General features: G+C 37.1%; 2 protein-coding genes across 3 annotated transcripts in view; one reads left to right on the top strand and one right to left on the bottom strand.

The window, feature by feature from the left end:
* Window positions 1-13,149, top strand: part of sardh (sarcosine dehydrogenase) — a 42,110-nt gene extending 28,961 nt beyond the window's left edge. For both annotated transcript variants that reach the window (XM_079448411.1, XM_079448412.1), the window contains exons 17-21: window positions 3,480-3,573; window positions 6,715-6,877; window positions 7,167-7,335; window positions 8,359-8,494; window positions 11,841-13,149. In XM_079448411.1, coding sequence (XP_079304537.1) covers window positions 3,480-3,573; window positions 6,715-6,877; window positions 7,167-7,335; window positions 8,359-8,494; window positions 11,841-12,008 — 730 coding nt within the window. In that variant the 3' untranslated portion in view covers window positions 12,009-13,149. The remainder of the gene's footprint in view (window positions 1-3,479; window positions 3,574-6,714; window positions 6,878-7,166; window positions 7,336-8,358; window positions 8,495-11,840) is intronic.
* A 260-nt stretch (window positions 13,150-13,409) lies between these two features.
* Window positions 13,410-18,397, bottom strand: part of dbh (dopamine beta-hydroxylase (dopamine beta-monooxygenase)) — a gene marked incomplete at both ends in the record, with an annotated part of 14,608 nt that continues 9,620 nt past the window's right edge. Inside the window, 7 exons of the mRNA XM_079447820.1 lie at window positions 13,410-13,544; window positions 14,546-14,705; window positions 14,923-15,050; window positions 16,319-16,378; window positions 16,635-16,673; window positions 17,856-17,999; window positions 18,155-18,321. Coding sequence (XP_079303946.1) covers window positions 13,410-13,544; window positions 14,546-14,705; window positions 14,923-15,050; window positions 16,319-16,378; window positions 16,635-16,673; window positions 17,856-17,999; window positions 18,155-18,321 — 833 coding nt within the window. The remainder of the gene's footprint in view (window positions 13,545-14,545; window positions 14,706-14,922; window positions 15,051-16,318; window positions 16,379-16,634; window positions 16,674-17,855; window positions 18,000-18,154; window positions 18,322-18,397) is intronic.

Raw genomic sequence — 18,397 nt, 5'->3', positions numbered from 1 at the left:
GAGATTAGAGTCAAATCAGTTGAGTGCCGTTCCAGAGAAGCCCAGTTTAGAGAGATTGGACAGCAGGATCTGGTGGTTCACAGTGTCAAATGCAGCAGAGTGTTCAAGCAAAATAAGGACAGATGACAAGGATTTAGCCCTTGCCTGCCGTAGGTTTTCAATAACAGACACACACACGCTGTATAATTGCTATTGCTGTTGGTCTCTGTGTGAGGTTTCAGTGAGTGGAGAGCTGGAGACGTATTTCTTTATTACGTCATGGCCGTCGACATGTACACACACACACAAATGATGCATGCTTGCATAAACGTGTCAATTCCACCTTCATCATTTCCCATCCATTACATTTCTCCACTGTTACCTTTGCAATTTGCAGTCTTTCTCTCTTCATCTGCTCTACCCACACGGATGTGTTTTTTCTGTGTGGCTGTTGCTGGAAGATAACCGTACTATGCACGAGGCAGAACACGTTTGTTCCTGAGCAAACATTTGTCAGGCCTACAGCTGCCTTTGGTCGTATCTTACACACACACACACACACACACACACACAGGTAATGCAAAACAGGGCAAGCTGTTCCTGTCATCCTAAATTATGCTGATAGAGCAAGTCCATCACACACCTAGGAAGACATGCGGTCAGGTGAGGGCTGCGGTTAAAAAAGTCATTTTGACATTTACATTATAATCCCAATATCTATAAAAAAGTATTTAGTCACAGTTGAAGAGGGTGCAAAGTGACTATATTCCGGTGTATGAAATTTAGCGGCATCTAGAGGTGAGTTTGCGAAATTGCAACCAATGGCTCACTCCACCCTTCCCTTTCAAAGCACCACGGCAGCTGACACAGGGCTAAGATGTTGTCATGTTTTCACTTCTTTGCCGACGGAGATAACCGATTTACGAAATACCCTCTGTTGAGTGTTTCTCAACCGGGGGTACGCGGACCCCTATTGGTCCGTGGCGTAGTTGGTCCGTAGAATCCTTTAAAATGTTTTGTTATTATTAGTTTATTATATGGAACTGACTTAAATTAAGTTCATTCACTTTGCAGTGAAGGTTCATGTAAACTAAATCGGATTTAATTTAGCCTATATAGCGATTTTCGGACTCAAACATACCCGTCATTTAGAGCCGGTGGCGTAAGACAGCACAGCGCGAGAGAGAGAAAGAGAGAGAGAGAGACTTCTCTGATTGCTTTTGAATTGCTTGCAGTACTTTGATGTCAGTTGCCAGGTGGTTCTGCGCACCGACGCATAAAGTCGAAAACAAGCCTATTTTCATTGAAGCACCATGCATTACCATATTCATGAGCTTAAGCTCTTAGAAATAATAAGTAATGGCATCAGTTTCACCTCATCAGTTCAACACGTGGATTGATCAGAACTCAGAAGTGTAAAGGAGGCTTTTTAGTGTGTGTGAAAGTGTGCAAGTGTAAACAGCAATCTTTGCTAGATCACTCCTCTGTTTCCCACACCAGACCGATTGGCTTCTTTTTTGGAGCAGTTTCACATCAGATTGGTAGTAAGGAATGCATACCTGTAATTTGCGGGTGGGACTTTTCCCAACCACTTTTTGGAAGAAATTAAGATGATGGGGTCCATTACTGCAAAAAGGTTAAGAACCACAGGTTTAGGGCTACTGTAGAAACAACATGGTGAACTTCATGTAAGGGGACCCGAGGTGTATGTGGATAGAAATAACTAATTCTAAGGTAATAAAAACAAAACACTTCATTATGTAAGGTCTTTATACACCTCTGAAGACATACTTATGTATATTATATAGCATTTCTGTCAACACACTTGACCTTAAACGCTTTATTGGTGGGTTAACACATTAACCTAGTGAGAACAAAAGCTGTATTTAGCTGTATTAGTTCCTGACACACTGTAAAAAAAATCCCAATTTCAGCTGCCTTCATTTTTAAGTACAAATAAAATGAGCTTTATGAGTCAATTAAACGTAATTATTTTTAACGGAGTTACAAAATTGAGCTGGAAAATACAACTAGATTTTTAAGTCTGTTCAATATATACACTTTAGAAAATAGAAAGAACTAGCGTAAAGGAACTGTGACGAAGATAAAAAACATCAAATGTACAACAAAAATACACACAATTTTACATATATATGCATTTTTATAGACATTGTGAATATAGTCACAGCTGATGGGTGCGCAAATAAACGTTCAAAGGTAGGAGTTTACGGGGAGAGTGACACTAAATGTAAAACATCAGATTACATATAAAACAAATTTAGCACAAATAAAACAGTATGCAAATAGTGGTACAATAATTTGAGCAGCAGTTAAAATGGAGCTGTTAGCTTTTTCATATGTATTTAGCAGATAATAACTTAATGGGCTAAAGCAAACCTACCTGCCAGAGGATCGCAGCTCAGGACTTGCCCTGTCATTACATTACATTATCATTTATTTGGCAGACGCTTTTACCCAAAGCACATTTAACACACTATACAGTAGGCTACTTGTTAATAGGAGGACTAAAGCTGAAGCAAGCAAGGGAGAAAATGAACAACGTTAAATATTGTCTTTATTTAATAGACATAAAAACAGACAGTTATTGGTTAGGATGTTTTGAGTTGTTTTTAGATAGTTGTGATGGATGCTGCAGCTCGATGGAGACCTGCAATATGAGAGCAACCAGCCGTCTCCATTCTTCCTTCATTAGTTGTAAGGATCCAGGAATGTTTGCTCCACTTTGACTGGAATTCACATCTGGTTTTAAAATGCAAATTCGTGGTCTGTCATGTACACATTTCGATTGACTTTCCCCACTGCATGTAACGTTTACTGGTACGTCTGTGCTTTTATGGTTGCGCATTGAAGACCCGTCGACGGCGAGAGAAAAGACGAATTGAAGTAAATGAATCAATTCTCATATGGCTACTTCCTCCTCTCACTGTGTAATACAACACGGGAATGAAAAATATGAATCAGAGCTGCTATAAAAGGGTTTTGAGCGTGATCCCGCGGCGACACGCTTCCATTGTTTTCCACCGGCTGGATAATAACACGGAAGTCTTAACACAAAAAGTAAAGACGTCCCATGTGTCTTATTAATATGTTACCACATTAACATAAAGGTTATCTTATATTAATGGGTTTGAACGGTTTATTTAATCTGTATTCATTTGTTCGTGTATTTAATTTGATTGAAAATTATTTGTTCAGTTCTGTTCTTCTGCTGGAAGGTTTAGTCCCCTGACATGTAATGTTAAAATGCTACAGTAGGTGATGGTGTGCAATATTGTTTAAATTGTAATACCGGCCAATCAGCATTCAGGAACAGAACTATTTATTTCATTATTATTTATAAATGTATTTGTAAATATAATTGTTTTAATATGAAACCATTTTAGGTACCAATGTTCTTAAGTTTTGTTATTCTTGTACGTGTAAATAATGAGAGATGAGACACTAAGAGTAAAGTCTAAATGTGCTCTGTGCGTTTTCAGTCGAGAGCTTTTACAAGAAGTGTTGGACACAGACCTCAGCAATGATGCGTTTCCCTTCTCTACACACAAGATAGTGAAAGCTGCTGGACACAAGGTAAAGTCTCTCTCTCCTTTTCACCATGTGCCTAAAGGTTTTTCACTTGTGCTAAGGTTTAACAATGCTGCACGGAGTGAAGCGTCATGTTGAGATAACCCCTGACATTGTTTTCCACGCGGGTCAAATTCAAGTTTAAACATTTTTAACTTTGCCGTTCACTTTTGATAGCGCAGCCAATAAATACTGCACAGAATTGCAGAATGCACATTGTGCATTTAATGCTTTAATGCTTGCGTCTTCAAAGGACAATGGCACACATAGAAAACGTCGCCTGCATTGCATCATATTGCGCTCTCTGGAATACTTGATTCTGATTGGCCGATACTCTTGACATCGGACTTCTCATCCAGACTAATTTATCAGTTACACAAAAATATATCAACAAATTCAATATTTTATCTCCCATCGATATTTTGTGTCTAATAAATTGGGTGGCAGCTAAATGTGTAATAAGAGGGATAATGTACAGTCAGCTGTGTGTTATCGACCTGTTAACTGTGAGATCATTTCTAATGTAATGTTTTTTTTTGTTTTACTGTAAAGTGAAACTCAGTAAGTCTATTGTTTGCTTTGTTTTACTTTTTCCATGTATTAAATGTTTTATCTCAAAATCTGGCCAAAATGTAATGCACAGTTATATAGCCTGATATTATAGATTCTCTCTCTCTCTCTCTCTCTCTCTCTCTCTCTCCTCTCTCCTCTCTCCTCTCTCCTCTCTCTCTGTCCTTATAATTTATAACTTGAACAACAGCATATCAAATGGATATACAGGACGATGGTTTAAATAGTTAATAATGCACCATTATATCTTTATTATTAATGCTTGAGGTTACGTAAGGGATTAATGTACACCCAGCGCATAATGTACACCCATGTCTAGATGGCAAACGTGAGCCAGCAGTTCTTGACAAGTTATATTAAAGGGATAGTTCACCCAGAAAGGAAAGTTCGGTCATCATTTACCCACCCTCAGGTTGTTCCTAACCTGTATACATTTCTTGATGAACACAGGAAGAAATTCTGAAGAATATCAGTGACCAAACAGATCTCATCCTCCATTTACTGCCATAGTAGGGAAATAAGTACTATGGGAGTCAATGGGGGATGAGATCTGGCTCCTGACATTCTTCCAAATATCTTCCTCTGTGTTCAGCAAAGAAATGCATACAGGTTGAGGGTGAAGATTTTTGTGCAGTCTCGAATCTTTGTTTCTTAGTGGACTGAGTTAACATAACACTGAGCCAGCTGATCTGTCCGTTCAACAGTATGCATCAAACGAAACATTTTTGGTGGACAATCTAAGGATGACAAAAGTGCATTGTGGGTTGTAGAGTCCAAAAACACACACACACACACACACACACACACACACACACACACACACACACACTCACTGTTTGCTCGTGCAGGTTACAGTTAAGGATGCAGTGTTGGTTTCTGGCTGATAATGATGTCCTTCACATGCTCTCAACGCTGGCAGATTTATTTGGGTTCAAGCCCCGAGGCCCGGCGCGATTGAATGCTTCTGTGCTCCACACACTTGCTCTTACATACACACACGCTGGTGCGTCTGCTATCGCTGCAGGTTCTGGACAGCAGCCAGGCTATTATCTAAACGAACTGTTGTGTTGCGTTGCGTTGCGTTGCGTTGTTTAGGACTGTTGATTCTTCTTGTTTGGCTGGCAGGCGTTTTTTTTGGGGCGTTTCTTGGAGAGCTTTTAAAGGCACAGATCAACCCAAAACTGAAAATTCATAAAAGTCCTAATTTACTCTCCATCATTCATTTCATACCCGTGTTACCCGTGTTGTTAACAGAACACAAAAGAAGATATTATGAAAAATGTTGTTTACTTTTTCGTTCACCCTTAAATAGGAAATTCTGTTATCGATCGTTCGTTCTTCCGCGTGTTGTTCAAGGTGTATGATTTTTTTTTTAGTTTAGTTATCACGGTCTTCAAAATATGATATTTGTATTTTTACGTTGCCAGTCGAATGTTCTAGAACACTTGAGTAAATGTTTCTCATTATTTTAAGGATTTTCATAAAGGTGTACGCCTAAATGTTTTAATTTAATTTTATAGACAAATTTATAATTTTGTCGCCTTTGAATTATAAGGTTCTATCTGCACTCTGAACATTTTTATTTATAAGATATTAAGCATTTGACTACATTAAGAAAAAGTTACATATTGTAAATAACTTTAATTCCAGAACGTAATACATTTTATAAAAAACATTTCATAGACAAAACGATCATTTTGCAGATATTAATGTTTTTTAATTGCAAACTAAAACTTTATTAAATAAAAATGTTTTTGAAATAAATGACTTAAACTGAATTAAAAAAAGGATAAATAAGCACTTAGTATAAGAACAGAATAGATAGGAAAATGATAACACTTACAGAAGCCTCTCAGGGTCCAACCACAAGAAGCTGCTTGATAAAATGGCAAGGGAACACTTCTGTAAATTCTAGGAAAAGGTGACACTAAAGAGCTCAAATATAACAAAAGTTTAAATTTTTGTTTACATTTTCAGTCGCAGTTTCATTCTCATAGTCACCCCTGCGTTATTCTTTGTGTAATAATTAGAGCCGACTATTTTGTGTTCATAACATAACATATAACATAACATATAATATACATATAATATATAATACATATAATATTATTTGGTCAAAAAACGTAAAGAACTCAGTTGCCCTATTTGCCAAGTTTCACCTTTTGTGTGCAACGGATGAAACGGACGTACGGATTTGGAAACTTTTTGGGTTGAACTGCCCTTTTAATGTGTTTTTAATGAGCCGAAGTAGTTGAGCTGAGTTTAATGAACAGACTCCTGCAGAGCTTCCTGAAGTGTGGAGGCAGCTGGACTTCAACATGACTGGACAGATGGAACGCCAAGAAAAAAAACATTCTAAAAATGTACTAATTTGTCACTTTTTTTTAAGCGTTTATGAGGTTCATGGCTTTGTGCCTTGATGAGATTTAGCAAGAAGCACAAATGTCCTGCTTCGTGGCTTACAATTTGCCAAAAAATTTCTCAAGTAGTGTACAGTCTTAACTTTTCAAAATTTCTTCATAACTTGATGCGACCGTGGTCGAGCTTTGCTCCTATATCGATTCTTTCTTTTTGCAGGTAAGGGCCATGCGTCTGTCATTCGTGGGTGAGATGGGCTGGGAGCTTCACGTTCCTAAAGAGTCCTGTGTGCCCGTGTACCACGCCGTCATGGCCGCTGGTGCGAAACACAGTGTTTGTAATGCAGGCTACAGAGCCATTGACTCCCTGAGCATTGAAAAAGGTGACTATTCGGTAATGCTTTTTTTGTTGCCAGATTAGTCCATTTTAAAAGCTTAGAATAATTTTTTTTTATAAGATAAAAGCTTAATACAGAGGGAAGGGTGCGACGCTCAATTGAATACACACACGCTTCCAAATTGGAAGCCGAAAACTGTCAAATATCAATATAATTGATGTGCATCAATGTGGCTTTCCTTACTTCAGAGGTTCAGGATGCTCCCGAGAATAAACTTTTCTTTAAAAATGTTCCCATTTTAATCTGTTGTTGTGATAATGACGTATCCCTTTAGGTTACAGGCACTGGCACGCAGATCTGCGTCCTGATGACACTCCTCTAGAAGCGGGTCTTGCATTTACCTGTAAAATGAAGAGCTCCATCCCCTTCCTGGGTCGAGAGAGGCTGGAGGCACAAAAGGCGGAGGGCCTGCGCAGACGAATCGTATGCTTCACAATTGATGAGTGAGTAGCAGCACACTAAATGACCATGTCATTACTTAAACAGTCGTTCCTTCAATCAATTCTTTCATCATTAATTCATCCTCTTGTCATTTCTTTCTTCCGCAGAACACAAAAGAAGATATTTTGAACCGCACTAGACCCCATTCACTTCTGTTGTATTGGCACAAAACCAATGGAAGTAAATGGGGTGTAGTTAACATTTTCAAAATATTTTCTTTTGTGTACTGTCGAAGAAAGAGAGTCATACAGGTTGGAAATGACAACAGGGTAAATTATGACAGAATAACGGCTGTTTTAAAACTAAAACTGCATTAGTTGAGTTAAGCTGTGAAGTTTGATTTGCAAATCATTTTTATTACAATATCTATAGGTAACTGAAGCTGGTTGTTGTTATGCATTGTTATGATGGTCCATATACATTAAAATGATGAAACTTTATTAATTAATTATTAACTTGATGACAAATGTTTATTCCTTGTGTTTATTTAGTGAGGTAAACGTGTCAATTTTTGTTATTGTTTTAACATCAAACAGTTGAGTCTACAAGCATTAGTGGCTATTTAGTGGAAATGGGGGTGCCTCAAGGGTTTGTAATGAGCCCTTGACTGAGTCTTAGCAAACTTGAATTATTTTTAACAATTTTATAGCTTGAGGGTTATAAGGTTGGCATTTACATGCTGAACTAATGCTATAATAATTCACCTAACGATTGGCTAGTAGTGTTCATAAAGGCTCATGTACACGTCACTATGAAATATCTGTGTTTGCCCACCACTTATCAACAATACACAGTTTTATTCTGGGCTGCCTTAGTTAATGAAAGGTCAGCAGTCGGTAATCCTTTTCATATCACACAAACAACTTTTTTCACACCCAGCTGAATATGAATGCTTACTGGCATTAATGCAGTCCGGGTTTTAAGTTTTGGTGTTTAAGACTAAATATTCTCTTAGTAGATCAAAGTAAAATCTAAATATTTGGCCTGCAGGTGCTCAGAAAAAATGCTGTTTGTCTCTTCTGTAGAAAAGTGCCAATGTTTGGTCTGGAGGCTATTTTCCGCAATGGCGTTCCTGTGGGCCACCTGCGACGCTCTGAGTTTGGATTTGCTATCGACAAGACCATTGGCTATGGTTATATTCGCAACCCAGATGGTGGAGTGGTAAGTAGGGTATAATACCTCTTTTGCTAAACCTACTGTAGTGGGGTGTGTTTTTAGATAACATTTGAAGGATAGACTTGTTTTCGACATGAAGGTAGAAAGATAGGTTACAACATTATTGTGATGAATATTTTCCTGTGCTATGTATTTATATTGCTTGTGCACTTTGTTAGTCCCTATGTAGTTTGTTACAAATCTTTCACTATAAGGGTACATTTCAGGTAAAGTGCAAGGCAGTAGACAATAAGTAAGCTTGCTAGATTGTGGAATATAGCTAAATATCAGGTTTACCAGATGTACTCCGAATCAGGTCAGATGTAAAATTGTTAGTGACTTAGTTCTTATGGTGTATAGTATTGTATTTTGGTATATTTGAATTTGAGTAAATAGTCTTGGGGGCCGTTTACACGAGACCGTTTTCAAGTGAAAGCACAAAACAATAATTTCGATTTGGCGGTCCGTTTACACGGAAACTGCGTTTTCGGGGACTGATAACGCTAACTTTTGAAAACGGGTTTCAAAGTGCAAGTTTTTCAAAACCACGTAGTCTCTTTAACGACGGAAGTCCGCCTTCCAATAAACCGTCAGAGTTTTTCTTTACAAAGTGATGTCGCCAACTACTGGCGTGGCATGCGTAATACAGCGTTTGTAATTTGTGCGGATCTATGTAAACGCGGATTGTTTTGATAACGTTGTCGTGTGTACGTGAAACTTTTCAAAAACGCAAAAGAAAGACTTTTCAGATTTTCATTGTGTAAACGTGGCCTTAGACTCTTAAGAGATACGTGTAAAGCCCCCTATAGTCAGGCTATTAAGAGAAGCTGCTGTCTCTGTTTCACATCCTCTCTTTCCCGATTATGATCTGGCGTGAGTCATGCGAGTTGGCCCTTGTATGGGATAATTTAACAGCTCTGAATGGAGTGATGATTAGATCAAGGATGCTGGCTCACAAACTGTTTTCAGCAGAACACCTACTTCCATTATTGTCGAGGGCTCATTTGCATTTCTTAAGTTTCCATACTTGTTGTGAAAAGGAAGATTGAGTAGGGGTGAGCAGTGTGATATCATGGTATCAGTATTTCTTATCAGATTATATCACAATTATAGTTCAAATAATAGTATAAAATACAAACTGTTAAATAGGAAAGATTCGCACTGGGCCCAGTTTTACACATTTTTGCAAAAGTCTCTTCTGTTTACATTTTTTCTTATAGCTTAATTATGTGTTATAATCTTATTTTTCCTTTTTTTATTTATTGTGTTTTATTGTTATGCACCAGTACATAACAATATATTTACATGTATAAAACATATTCTTTATACATGTAAACCTGTAATACTCTGAAATAATGATAATTTTGATTCAGAAATATCCATGTGGCAATTTCATTTTTTTGAAGTCCAGTGAATACTTCACAAATAAAGTATATCTTTATCAAAATATAAGAAATATATGCAAACTATTCTTGGACTTGTACAGGAACAGGTCAAATATATATTTTTCATTCTGTGAAATAACAACATTTCTCCCAAATTTCAAATAAAAATATTGTTTCTATTTGCATTTATTGCTAAAAAATAAAAAACGTAAAAACAGGTCATAATAACAAAAGATGCTCTGGATTTTTTCAGACCTCAAATACTGCAAAGCAGAATACAACAGTAATACTATTTAGTAAGTGATAACCGCAATTTTTGACACCGTTTTAATGCGTCTTGTCACGCTGTCAGTCTTTCACACTGCTGTTGGATTTTGACTTTGTCACTCTTCAGGTTTGACTTTGTCGAAATTCAACAGACACTGAAATGGACACAATACACTGCAGATTCAATGAAAATTGTGAGTGTTTTTTCCACGGATGTATGCGTTTAAAAGACAAAACTAGTATTATTAAATGACAACAAATGTTTCACCTAATCCTTCCAGTTAAGGATGTGTTCATATCATATTCATATGTATGACGTCATTTCATCCAAAAGTCAATATTTAAATAATATATTTCCCATTGGTCATTCAAAATGAAGACAAAAAAAGTGTTATTAATATTATAAAAAAAGAGTTTATTGCACAGTTTTAAAGAGTAACTGTGTGTGTTAGAATGCATGGACACAGCAGGGACTCATGTACCGCAAGTATGACATGATACAGCAGGATGTGTACTTAATGCTAACTGACAGAGACCTATACGAGGATGGACAGACTGAGTGAGAACTGAGACTCTTTCATTGCACCCCGCACCCCTTCAGTAGTGTTGAAGAGAGATGGAGAGCGACCTGATCAGACCGGTATTCTGCTCACAGCATCCCACACACACGAGACAGAAGAAAAGAGGAGGACAGACACAACATTGGACTAAGGGACTTGATAAAGAAAATAAAAACGCTGGAGAAGCATTTAGTCATGGAAGCAGAACTTGCAGTCAAACTCTTTGGATTTTCTAGCTTTTCTCACATATAAACATCATATAAAAGAAGCTTTGGAACATTCAATATGTTATAACATTAAATAAAAAATAAAAAGCTGTCATCATTGTTTATAACCTGTATGTGAATCTTTTCACATGTGACATAACATCAGTGAACTGTGCCTTAAAAAGACAGTATATAAGGCTTGATGGCGAGTATTATTTTTAAACGATATATAGTGCTTCTCTATTAAATACATTACATGCTTTGTAATCCATACGTGCAATAGCCGTGTCATTGGTTTATGATAGATATTGCATTCACAGTCTCCTTCTCATTTCGTCATTCTCTGTGTCAATTCAGTGGTTATCCATGAGAGTAGCCATTATATCTGCAATGTTCCCACTTAAAGAGGTCAGGCCAGTTTTCCAGTGACTGCGTCTTGATGTGTACTCCGCAGCATAATGCCTGCAGTCTGTTCAGATTGAATTAAAACAAGATGCAACCCCTGACAGAGAGAGTAAGATGTGCAGAGACAAAGAGGTGGTGAAGGGCATAGCTTATTTGAATTAACCCCATGATTCTATTCAAGACCGAACGGAGTACAGTCGCAGTCATTATTTGCAACTGATTAACAGACTTCGGGTCAGATGTGGATACATTTTGACCGTTGTCATGACAATTGGCGCATGTTTTGTCTTGGCACCGTTGCACAATATGCTTCATATTCATGAAGCTCATTTGTATGTAAATTATTCACGGTAAAAATATGCGAGTTAAATGTAATGCAGCGATTCACATTAGCAAGGTTTCAGAAATGTAAATGCGCGAGTTCAATCGTCAAACTCTTTACTGTGCCATTTCCCATATGTCCAACACTTATTTTCTCAGTTTTAGTGTTCTTAATAAAAGATGTGTTATCTGTTTCTATTCTTCCCAGGTGAGTCTTGATTTTATCCGCAGTGGAGAATTCACGCTGGAGAGGATGGGAGTCACATATAAGGCCACGGCACACTTGAAATCTCCTTTTGATCCGGAGAACAAGCGCGTTAAAGGATTTTACAGTTCTTTGCAGGATGAGACTGGACTGCACAAATCCAGAATGTAATAGATTTAGAATAAGTTTGTGAGAAATGTTTACAGCCTTTATCCAGCACATACTGTAATGACCATCAGCATTCCAGGTATTATTCTGTCTTTTCGGTATTCATATTCAATGTCTTAAATCAGTCATCTGTTGTATTGGATTGTAGAAGAATACAGAACTGTGAATATTGGAAATAACCTGGTGGCAGTGTTATAACAATCTGAGCATTGATGGAAAAGTTCAGCTACAAATTGAAACAGTCATTATTTACATGTTGTTATGCCGTTCCATAAAACACGTTTAGCACGATGTCCGTGCTGGACTTTCTATACGATAAAAGTGAATGGATGTCACTTTTTAGCACGGACATTGTGCCAAACAAATCATGATATTTAAATGATGCAAATGGTGACATTTTCATCTCATAAGTGAACAATTCCTTTAGTTTTTACAGTATTTTTCACATTTTATCATCGTGCATTTTTTGGATAGCAGGTCTTAACCTCTTTGTAAATTGTGTGAAACTCCCAATTACTTTTTTGGGAGTGTTTTCATAGAATAGCAAATATGTTAATCGAAGGTCGGAAACATTTAAATATAAAAAGTATAGTGGTGTAATAAACTGTCATCTCTGTTCGATAAACTACCAAAAATACATGTATATGTAACAAATATGTAAGTGCTGTTGTGTAAATGCATAATATAAAAGTCTGTTTACATCTTAAATATGATCCCGTGTGATGTGTTTTCTAGAATTGTGTTCTATACAGAAGCTTAAAATGAATTATTCATGTTTGGCTGTGAACTCATTCTCATCCTCATGTACTGTGACTGTTAAATTACCATTTTACAGAATTTTAAACTTGCTTGCTCGTTGGCTGTATTAGTATTTTTTCTGAAGTTTGGCTCTTAGCTGTCTGATGCTAACTACCATCTGTTATTCAAATGCACAGTGAATTTGCTTCCGTGTAGATAAATGAAGACTATCATATTTTTGTGTGTAAATGACACTGTTCTGGTAGAAAACTCTGGGTGCTAAATTACTAATAAATAACATATTTGAATAACATACACATGCATATTCTGTAGTATGCATATTGTGCATGTTACAAAAAGTCAATCACAGTTGGAGGAAATTGAATAAAAAATGCAAAATGACCATAAAGGGATAACGTGCATTTATCATGAAATTATGATTTATTATTTTTAACCATACACATTAACTCCTACATACAAAAATGTGTCATGCTCATATTTACTACAAGAGCACAGTTGGCTGTATAGTCTAAACACAAAGGAATACTTTAGTCATTTATTCGCATTTGATAAAGAAACAGCACATACAGTATCATTCATATTGTACTGGCTGCAATGTAAATGTGTTGCCAAGCCACTAAAGGTTGAGCTGAGCGGTCTGGGGCATCAACCGCCGCTGTTGGGTTTGACCTCTGTAGGGTTGTCATTCTGCGAGGATGATCTGTGGTTTAATTCACACGGGTAAGGGGCTCTCTCGAGCGCTGTCTTGACCACTGGGATTTCCTGCTTCTCCCATTCTCCCTACATCAAAAATAGACAGCTATTGAGTGTAACAAATCAGGCAGTTAATCCATCCATTTACAACAACAGTTCGGCTCTTAAATGAATGGACGTTCTGTCCAGTTCTAACAGCTGTTCACTGTTTCCACAGAATTGCACTTATTACAAAAAAGAAGTATTCCATGAAGTATGCTTAAGTTGAAGTGTATTTAAAAAGACTTTCACTTTGTAGTAAACTAGTGTTATATTTCAATACTACTTAGTACTAAATTGGCCCATATTTTTTTTTAAGTATATCTTTATCAAAATATAAGAAATATATATGCAAACTATACTTGGACTTTTCTGTCAGTAATTGTACAGGAACAGTTCAAATAAAAATGTTGTCATCATTTACTCGCCTTCGAGTTGTTCCAAATCTGAATAACTTTATTTGTTCTGATAAATACAGAGAAAGATATTTGGATGAATGCTTGGCACCAAACAGTTCTTGGCCACCATGAGTAGGAAAAATTACGATGGTGGTCAAAAGTGCCCCAGAACTGTTGGCTTTGCTTCATTCTTCAAAATATCTTCTTTCGTGTTTAACAAAACAACTATTTTTTCCTTCAGTCAAGACCTGTTTTGTTAAGCATTCTTCCAAATATTTTTCTCTGTGTTTATCAGAACAAAGAAATGTATACACGTTTGGAAAAACTCGAAGGCAAGTAAATGAAGACCGAATTTTCATTTTTTGGTGAACTGTTCCTTTTAGTTCATTTATTTCCAAGAAGTCCATAACACTTTGACGAAAAGTTTATGTTCTTGTTTGTAGTTTACATGATCTAAACTAATAGCACGCTTGAATAGACTTCATTTGTGAGAAACACCACCTTAAATGTTCATCATCAGTACAGTATATAATTTCTTTGTTTGCTTCATCCAAGCTTGGGCTTTCAATATTTCCAATCTTTCAAAACAGGCTGTAAATTTGAGTAACTATGATACATGAAGTAGCGTCTTGGATATGCAGATGTACTCACAGGGAAGAGCTCAGCTGTGGATTGGTTGCAGTGCATAGAGATCGGGGAGGAAGTGTAGAGAGAGTTCAGCACCTCCCCGCTGAAGGAGTCCCAGGTTATTGAGGAGAACTGGTCTTCCACACTCGTCTGGGGACAGCTACAGCTCTCGCGGGCCTGAAACCTACACATGGGACAATAAATTCACCAAGATTGAAATGTTCCTTTTGATTCCACAGCAGTGTTTGCTTTACTAGGAAATTTGCAAATACAAAATGGATGAAAAATGGATGCATTGTTGAGTAAAAGACTATTTCAGTTTTTTCATATACAGGAATTGAATCGACAATGTTTTGGTGTCAGATTAGCCTCGGCAAAGGTTCCTTGAACGTCTAGTGTACCTGTTAATGAGACTGAAGTATTTCTGCAGGTAATCTGTGTCCACGTGACTCTTGCACAGCTCCAGCTGGGTGCGCGGGTAATAATGCACATAATTGACACACATCTCTTCCATGATCCCAAAGCCGCCCTGCGGAAGGAAGCAGGACCTTGTTTGGGTCTTAAAATGACAATACCTGTAAATACACCTGTACTCTTCTATGTAATATTTTATATCAATGTGTTAGATTGCTTGGAAAGAGTGAGCCTCCTGGTCAGAGTACAATACTACATTTAAAGTTACATTTTCTTGCTATGTATAACTATTGATTGAACATTGGTCTTTGTTAGCATACGTCCAGGTTAAATTCTGCTCTATGTTCTTTGGCACGATAAAAGCAGAGCGCTGGTAAACAAATAAAAAAGAACAGCAGTTAGCCGTGGTGAAGTAACACCTTTGGTAAGAAGGGACAGGTTTTTATTTTACGGAAGGAACAGTTCACACAAAAATGAAAGTTCTATCATCATTTTCTCACCCTTGAGTTCTGTATTTGGACGAATGCTTGTAACCAAACAGTTCTTGACCACCATAGTAGGAAAAATTGCTTAATAGACGTGTTTGTTCTGTTGAACCCAAAAGAAGATATTTTGAAGAATGTATGAAAGCAAACAGATCTGGTGCACCCATACCCATGTCATTTTTCTTACTTTGGTAGTCAATGGGGTCATTGTTAGGAAACAAGCATTCTTGCAAATATTTTCTCTGTGTTGATCAGAACAATGATATTTAAACAGATTTGGAACAACTTGAGGGTGAGTGAATGATGACAGAATTTTACATTTTGAGTAAACTGTCCCGTTAAGGATGTCGGCACAAGACCAAATATCTCTTTGGGAATTTGCAACAATTTAATGAGGCGGCTTATTTATATGAATTTGTGCGGTCTTATTCGTATGTTTTAGTGCGATTGGCTTTCGTGACAGTTACGTTAGGTTTAGGGGCGGGGTTAGGGGAGGGGCTTCAGCCTTGCTATTTCTCAAATAATTATCCAATAATGACATTTTACGAATTCCTACAAATTAGGCACCTTGTGAAAAGTTACAGTAAGGGATGTAGCGTAACCACCTCTTCAGCCTCCACAGGCTGTTTTATTTGTTTTGGTTGACGTTCACTGTCTCCTAGCCCCATTTTTATAACAAAAATCTTTTTTTATAAAGTCAATGCCCACTTTAGCAGACGCTTTCATCCAAAGCGACTTACATATGAGGTAAACTTTGTGCTTTTACATGTCATAGCACACAGAAACAGTTGAGAGACGGTTGAATTGCATCCGATTACAGCCGATCGAGGTTCAACATTGAATGCAATGGTCATAATTTCTTCAACTCAGTGTTGGTTCATTGTCTGCTTTGACTTACCACAGTAACTTTGTTCCTTTCTTCTGTATCGTATGTACACTTGGTTATGAGAACATCGCCCTATGTGACAGACACAGGCACAAATGTTCAGATCAGGTTTAGCGCTCGGTTATTTGTGGAACATGAAAAATGTGAGTTTCAGACACTTGGCAGGTTAGCATTAAATTGGCAGCCTCAGCAGTGTGTGGGTGCGCTGGTATTGACAGTCTAAATGCAGAAGATCTGTGCTTTTGTTGGTCGCATGCTGGCTACAGGCGTTTCCTGTCTCTCCTTCTCTCATCTGAATATGTCTCAGTTTTCAAACATATGAACTTACTGGCAATACAGTCACCATCTTCTTCAGTACACGGATGATCTGTTAGGTTACAAAAGATTAGAAATGTTACATCAATACTTGTCATTTCCAATATTTGAATGAAATCTGTAAAGACAGAATTTTTATACACACATGAAGTCACTTAAAGGGGCTTGTTCTGATATTGTTACTGTATGTTTTTCTATTATTTCAATATGCTTATCGTCGCTGTCCTTCTGAAACCTCGGATGTCCAAATTCCCTGGACTGTACTTTTTAAACAGCTAGAAAGTACGTTTTCAAAGCACTTTCACTTATCTACTGGTTACATATTTTCAAAACCCAGAGCCAAACATAAAGGGTGACTAATAATAATAATTTATAGCAAAAAATAAATATGGAGATACAAGGTTTCAGAAAGACACAGCAATAGGTAAACCACTTTAAAATACTAGGAAACAGTAATAAATTACTAATAAATAAATTACCAATAAATAGTAAATCTGCAAAAAGTCGATAAACATGCCTACCATATGGCATTACTATGATACTGCGATAGTCGTCAATCTAAATAGTTACCATATTTTCACATAAACACAACAGTATTATCGTGATAAATCTTCCTAACCGTTCAATTTTAAGTTAAAAAAATATATTTTTGCATTTAGTCATTTAGCAGACGCTTTTATCCAAAGCGACTTACAAAGAGTTAAGGGACCAATAAGCGATATGTGATAAGAGAGCAATAGTACAATAGGGGAGCAATAGTACAAAAGGTGACTTTTTATGTGACTACAAGTGTGAAATTTCGTAAATTAGACGCCCAAATTTAAAGGCATAGGCCTGCAGAAGGTGTGGGCCGCTGACATGACATGGCAATCAGATTATAATAATTAAAAATTACTAAATATAATTTCAGACGTTTTGTGTATAATTATAAAAGCCATTTTTTTTATTCGTAATAAATAAACTTGTATACTTCAGGACTGTAATTTGGAATAAAAGCTACACTGTTTTTAATAAATATACTCAAATATCTACTAAGTATAAACTTATTTATACATTTTAAGTGAATATGAAGCAACTATTTTTGCAGAATAGGTTCACCTTGCTGGATGTGGTCACTAAAGGTGGTTGGAAGGGAAAACATAAACGGGTCTTTGTGATGTCAACCAAAAGAAGTTGATCTTGTCAACCCGAAATTATCTTCATGTTGAAATGATGTGATCTAAAGTGAACATACCTGATAATGTGTGCTGAAGTGTTTGTCCTCCTGTACCACCTCAACCTCTTTGTCTCCTCGTACCAGGACTGTTCTCACCTCGAGTCCGGCCAGGTGAGTGTGCAATTGGGATGCAAAGATGTGTATACCCCCTGCAGGAAGAGCCTGATGGAGATAAACATATTCATTTTTATTCAGCCTGTATTTTAATGAACGCATTAATACAGTAACATAAATCTCAGGTGCGTCTCATTTCTAATTCACTGATGTCAGTATTTTGGAAAATGTTTGTTCTTGTGTCAAGTAAAAAAAGATCTAACCGTCCGTGTGCACTTGGCAGTACAGTAGCCACTCAGCTGGAAAAGCTGCTGGTGGGGGGGAATGGCCATGACGGGGGTGTAGACAAGCCCAAGCTCCATGATGCCCGCGTCAAACCTCCTCAGAGATGGAGTGTACCATAAACGAATGCCTGAGGAGTCTCTCCGTCCTGTCACACACACAAAATGTGGCGAGACGAAATCAGAAATGATGGAGAAATAATGACAAATATGAAATAAAAATAA

The sequence above is a fragment of the Barbatula barbatula genome (assembly GCF_947034865.1).
Source record: "Barbatula barbatula genome assembly, chromosome: 24".
NCBI lineage: Eukaryota > Metazoa > Chordata > Actinopteri > Cypriniformes > Nemacheilidae > Barbatula > Barbatula barbatula.
The sequence above is the reverse complement of the archived record's forward strand: the minus strand, read 5'-3'. Positions and strand labels throughout refer to the sequence as shown.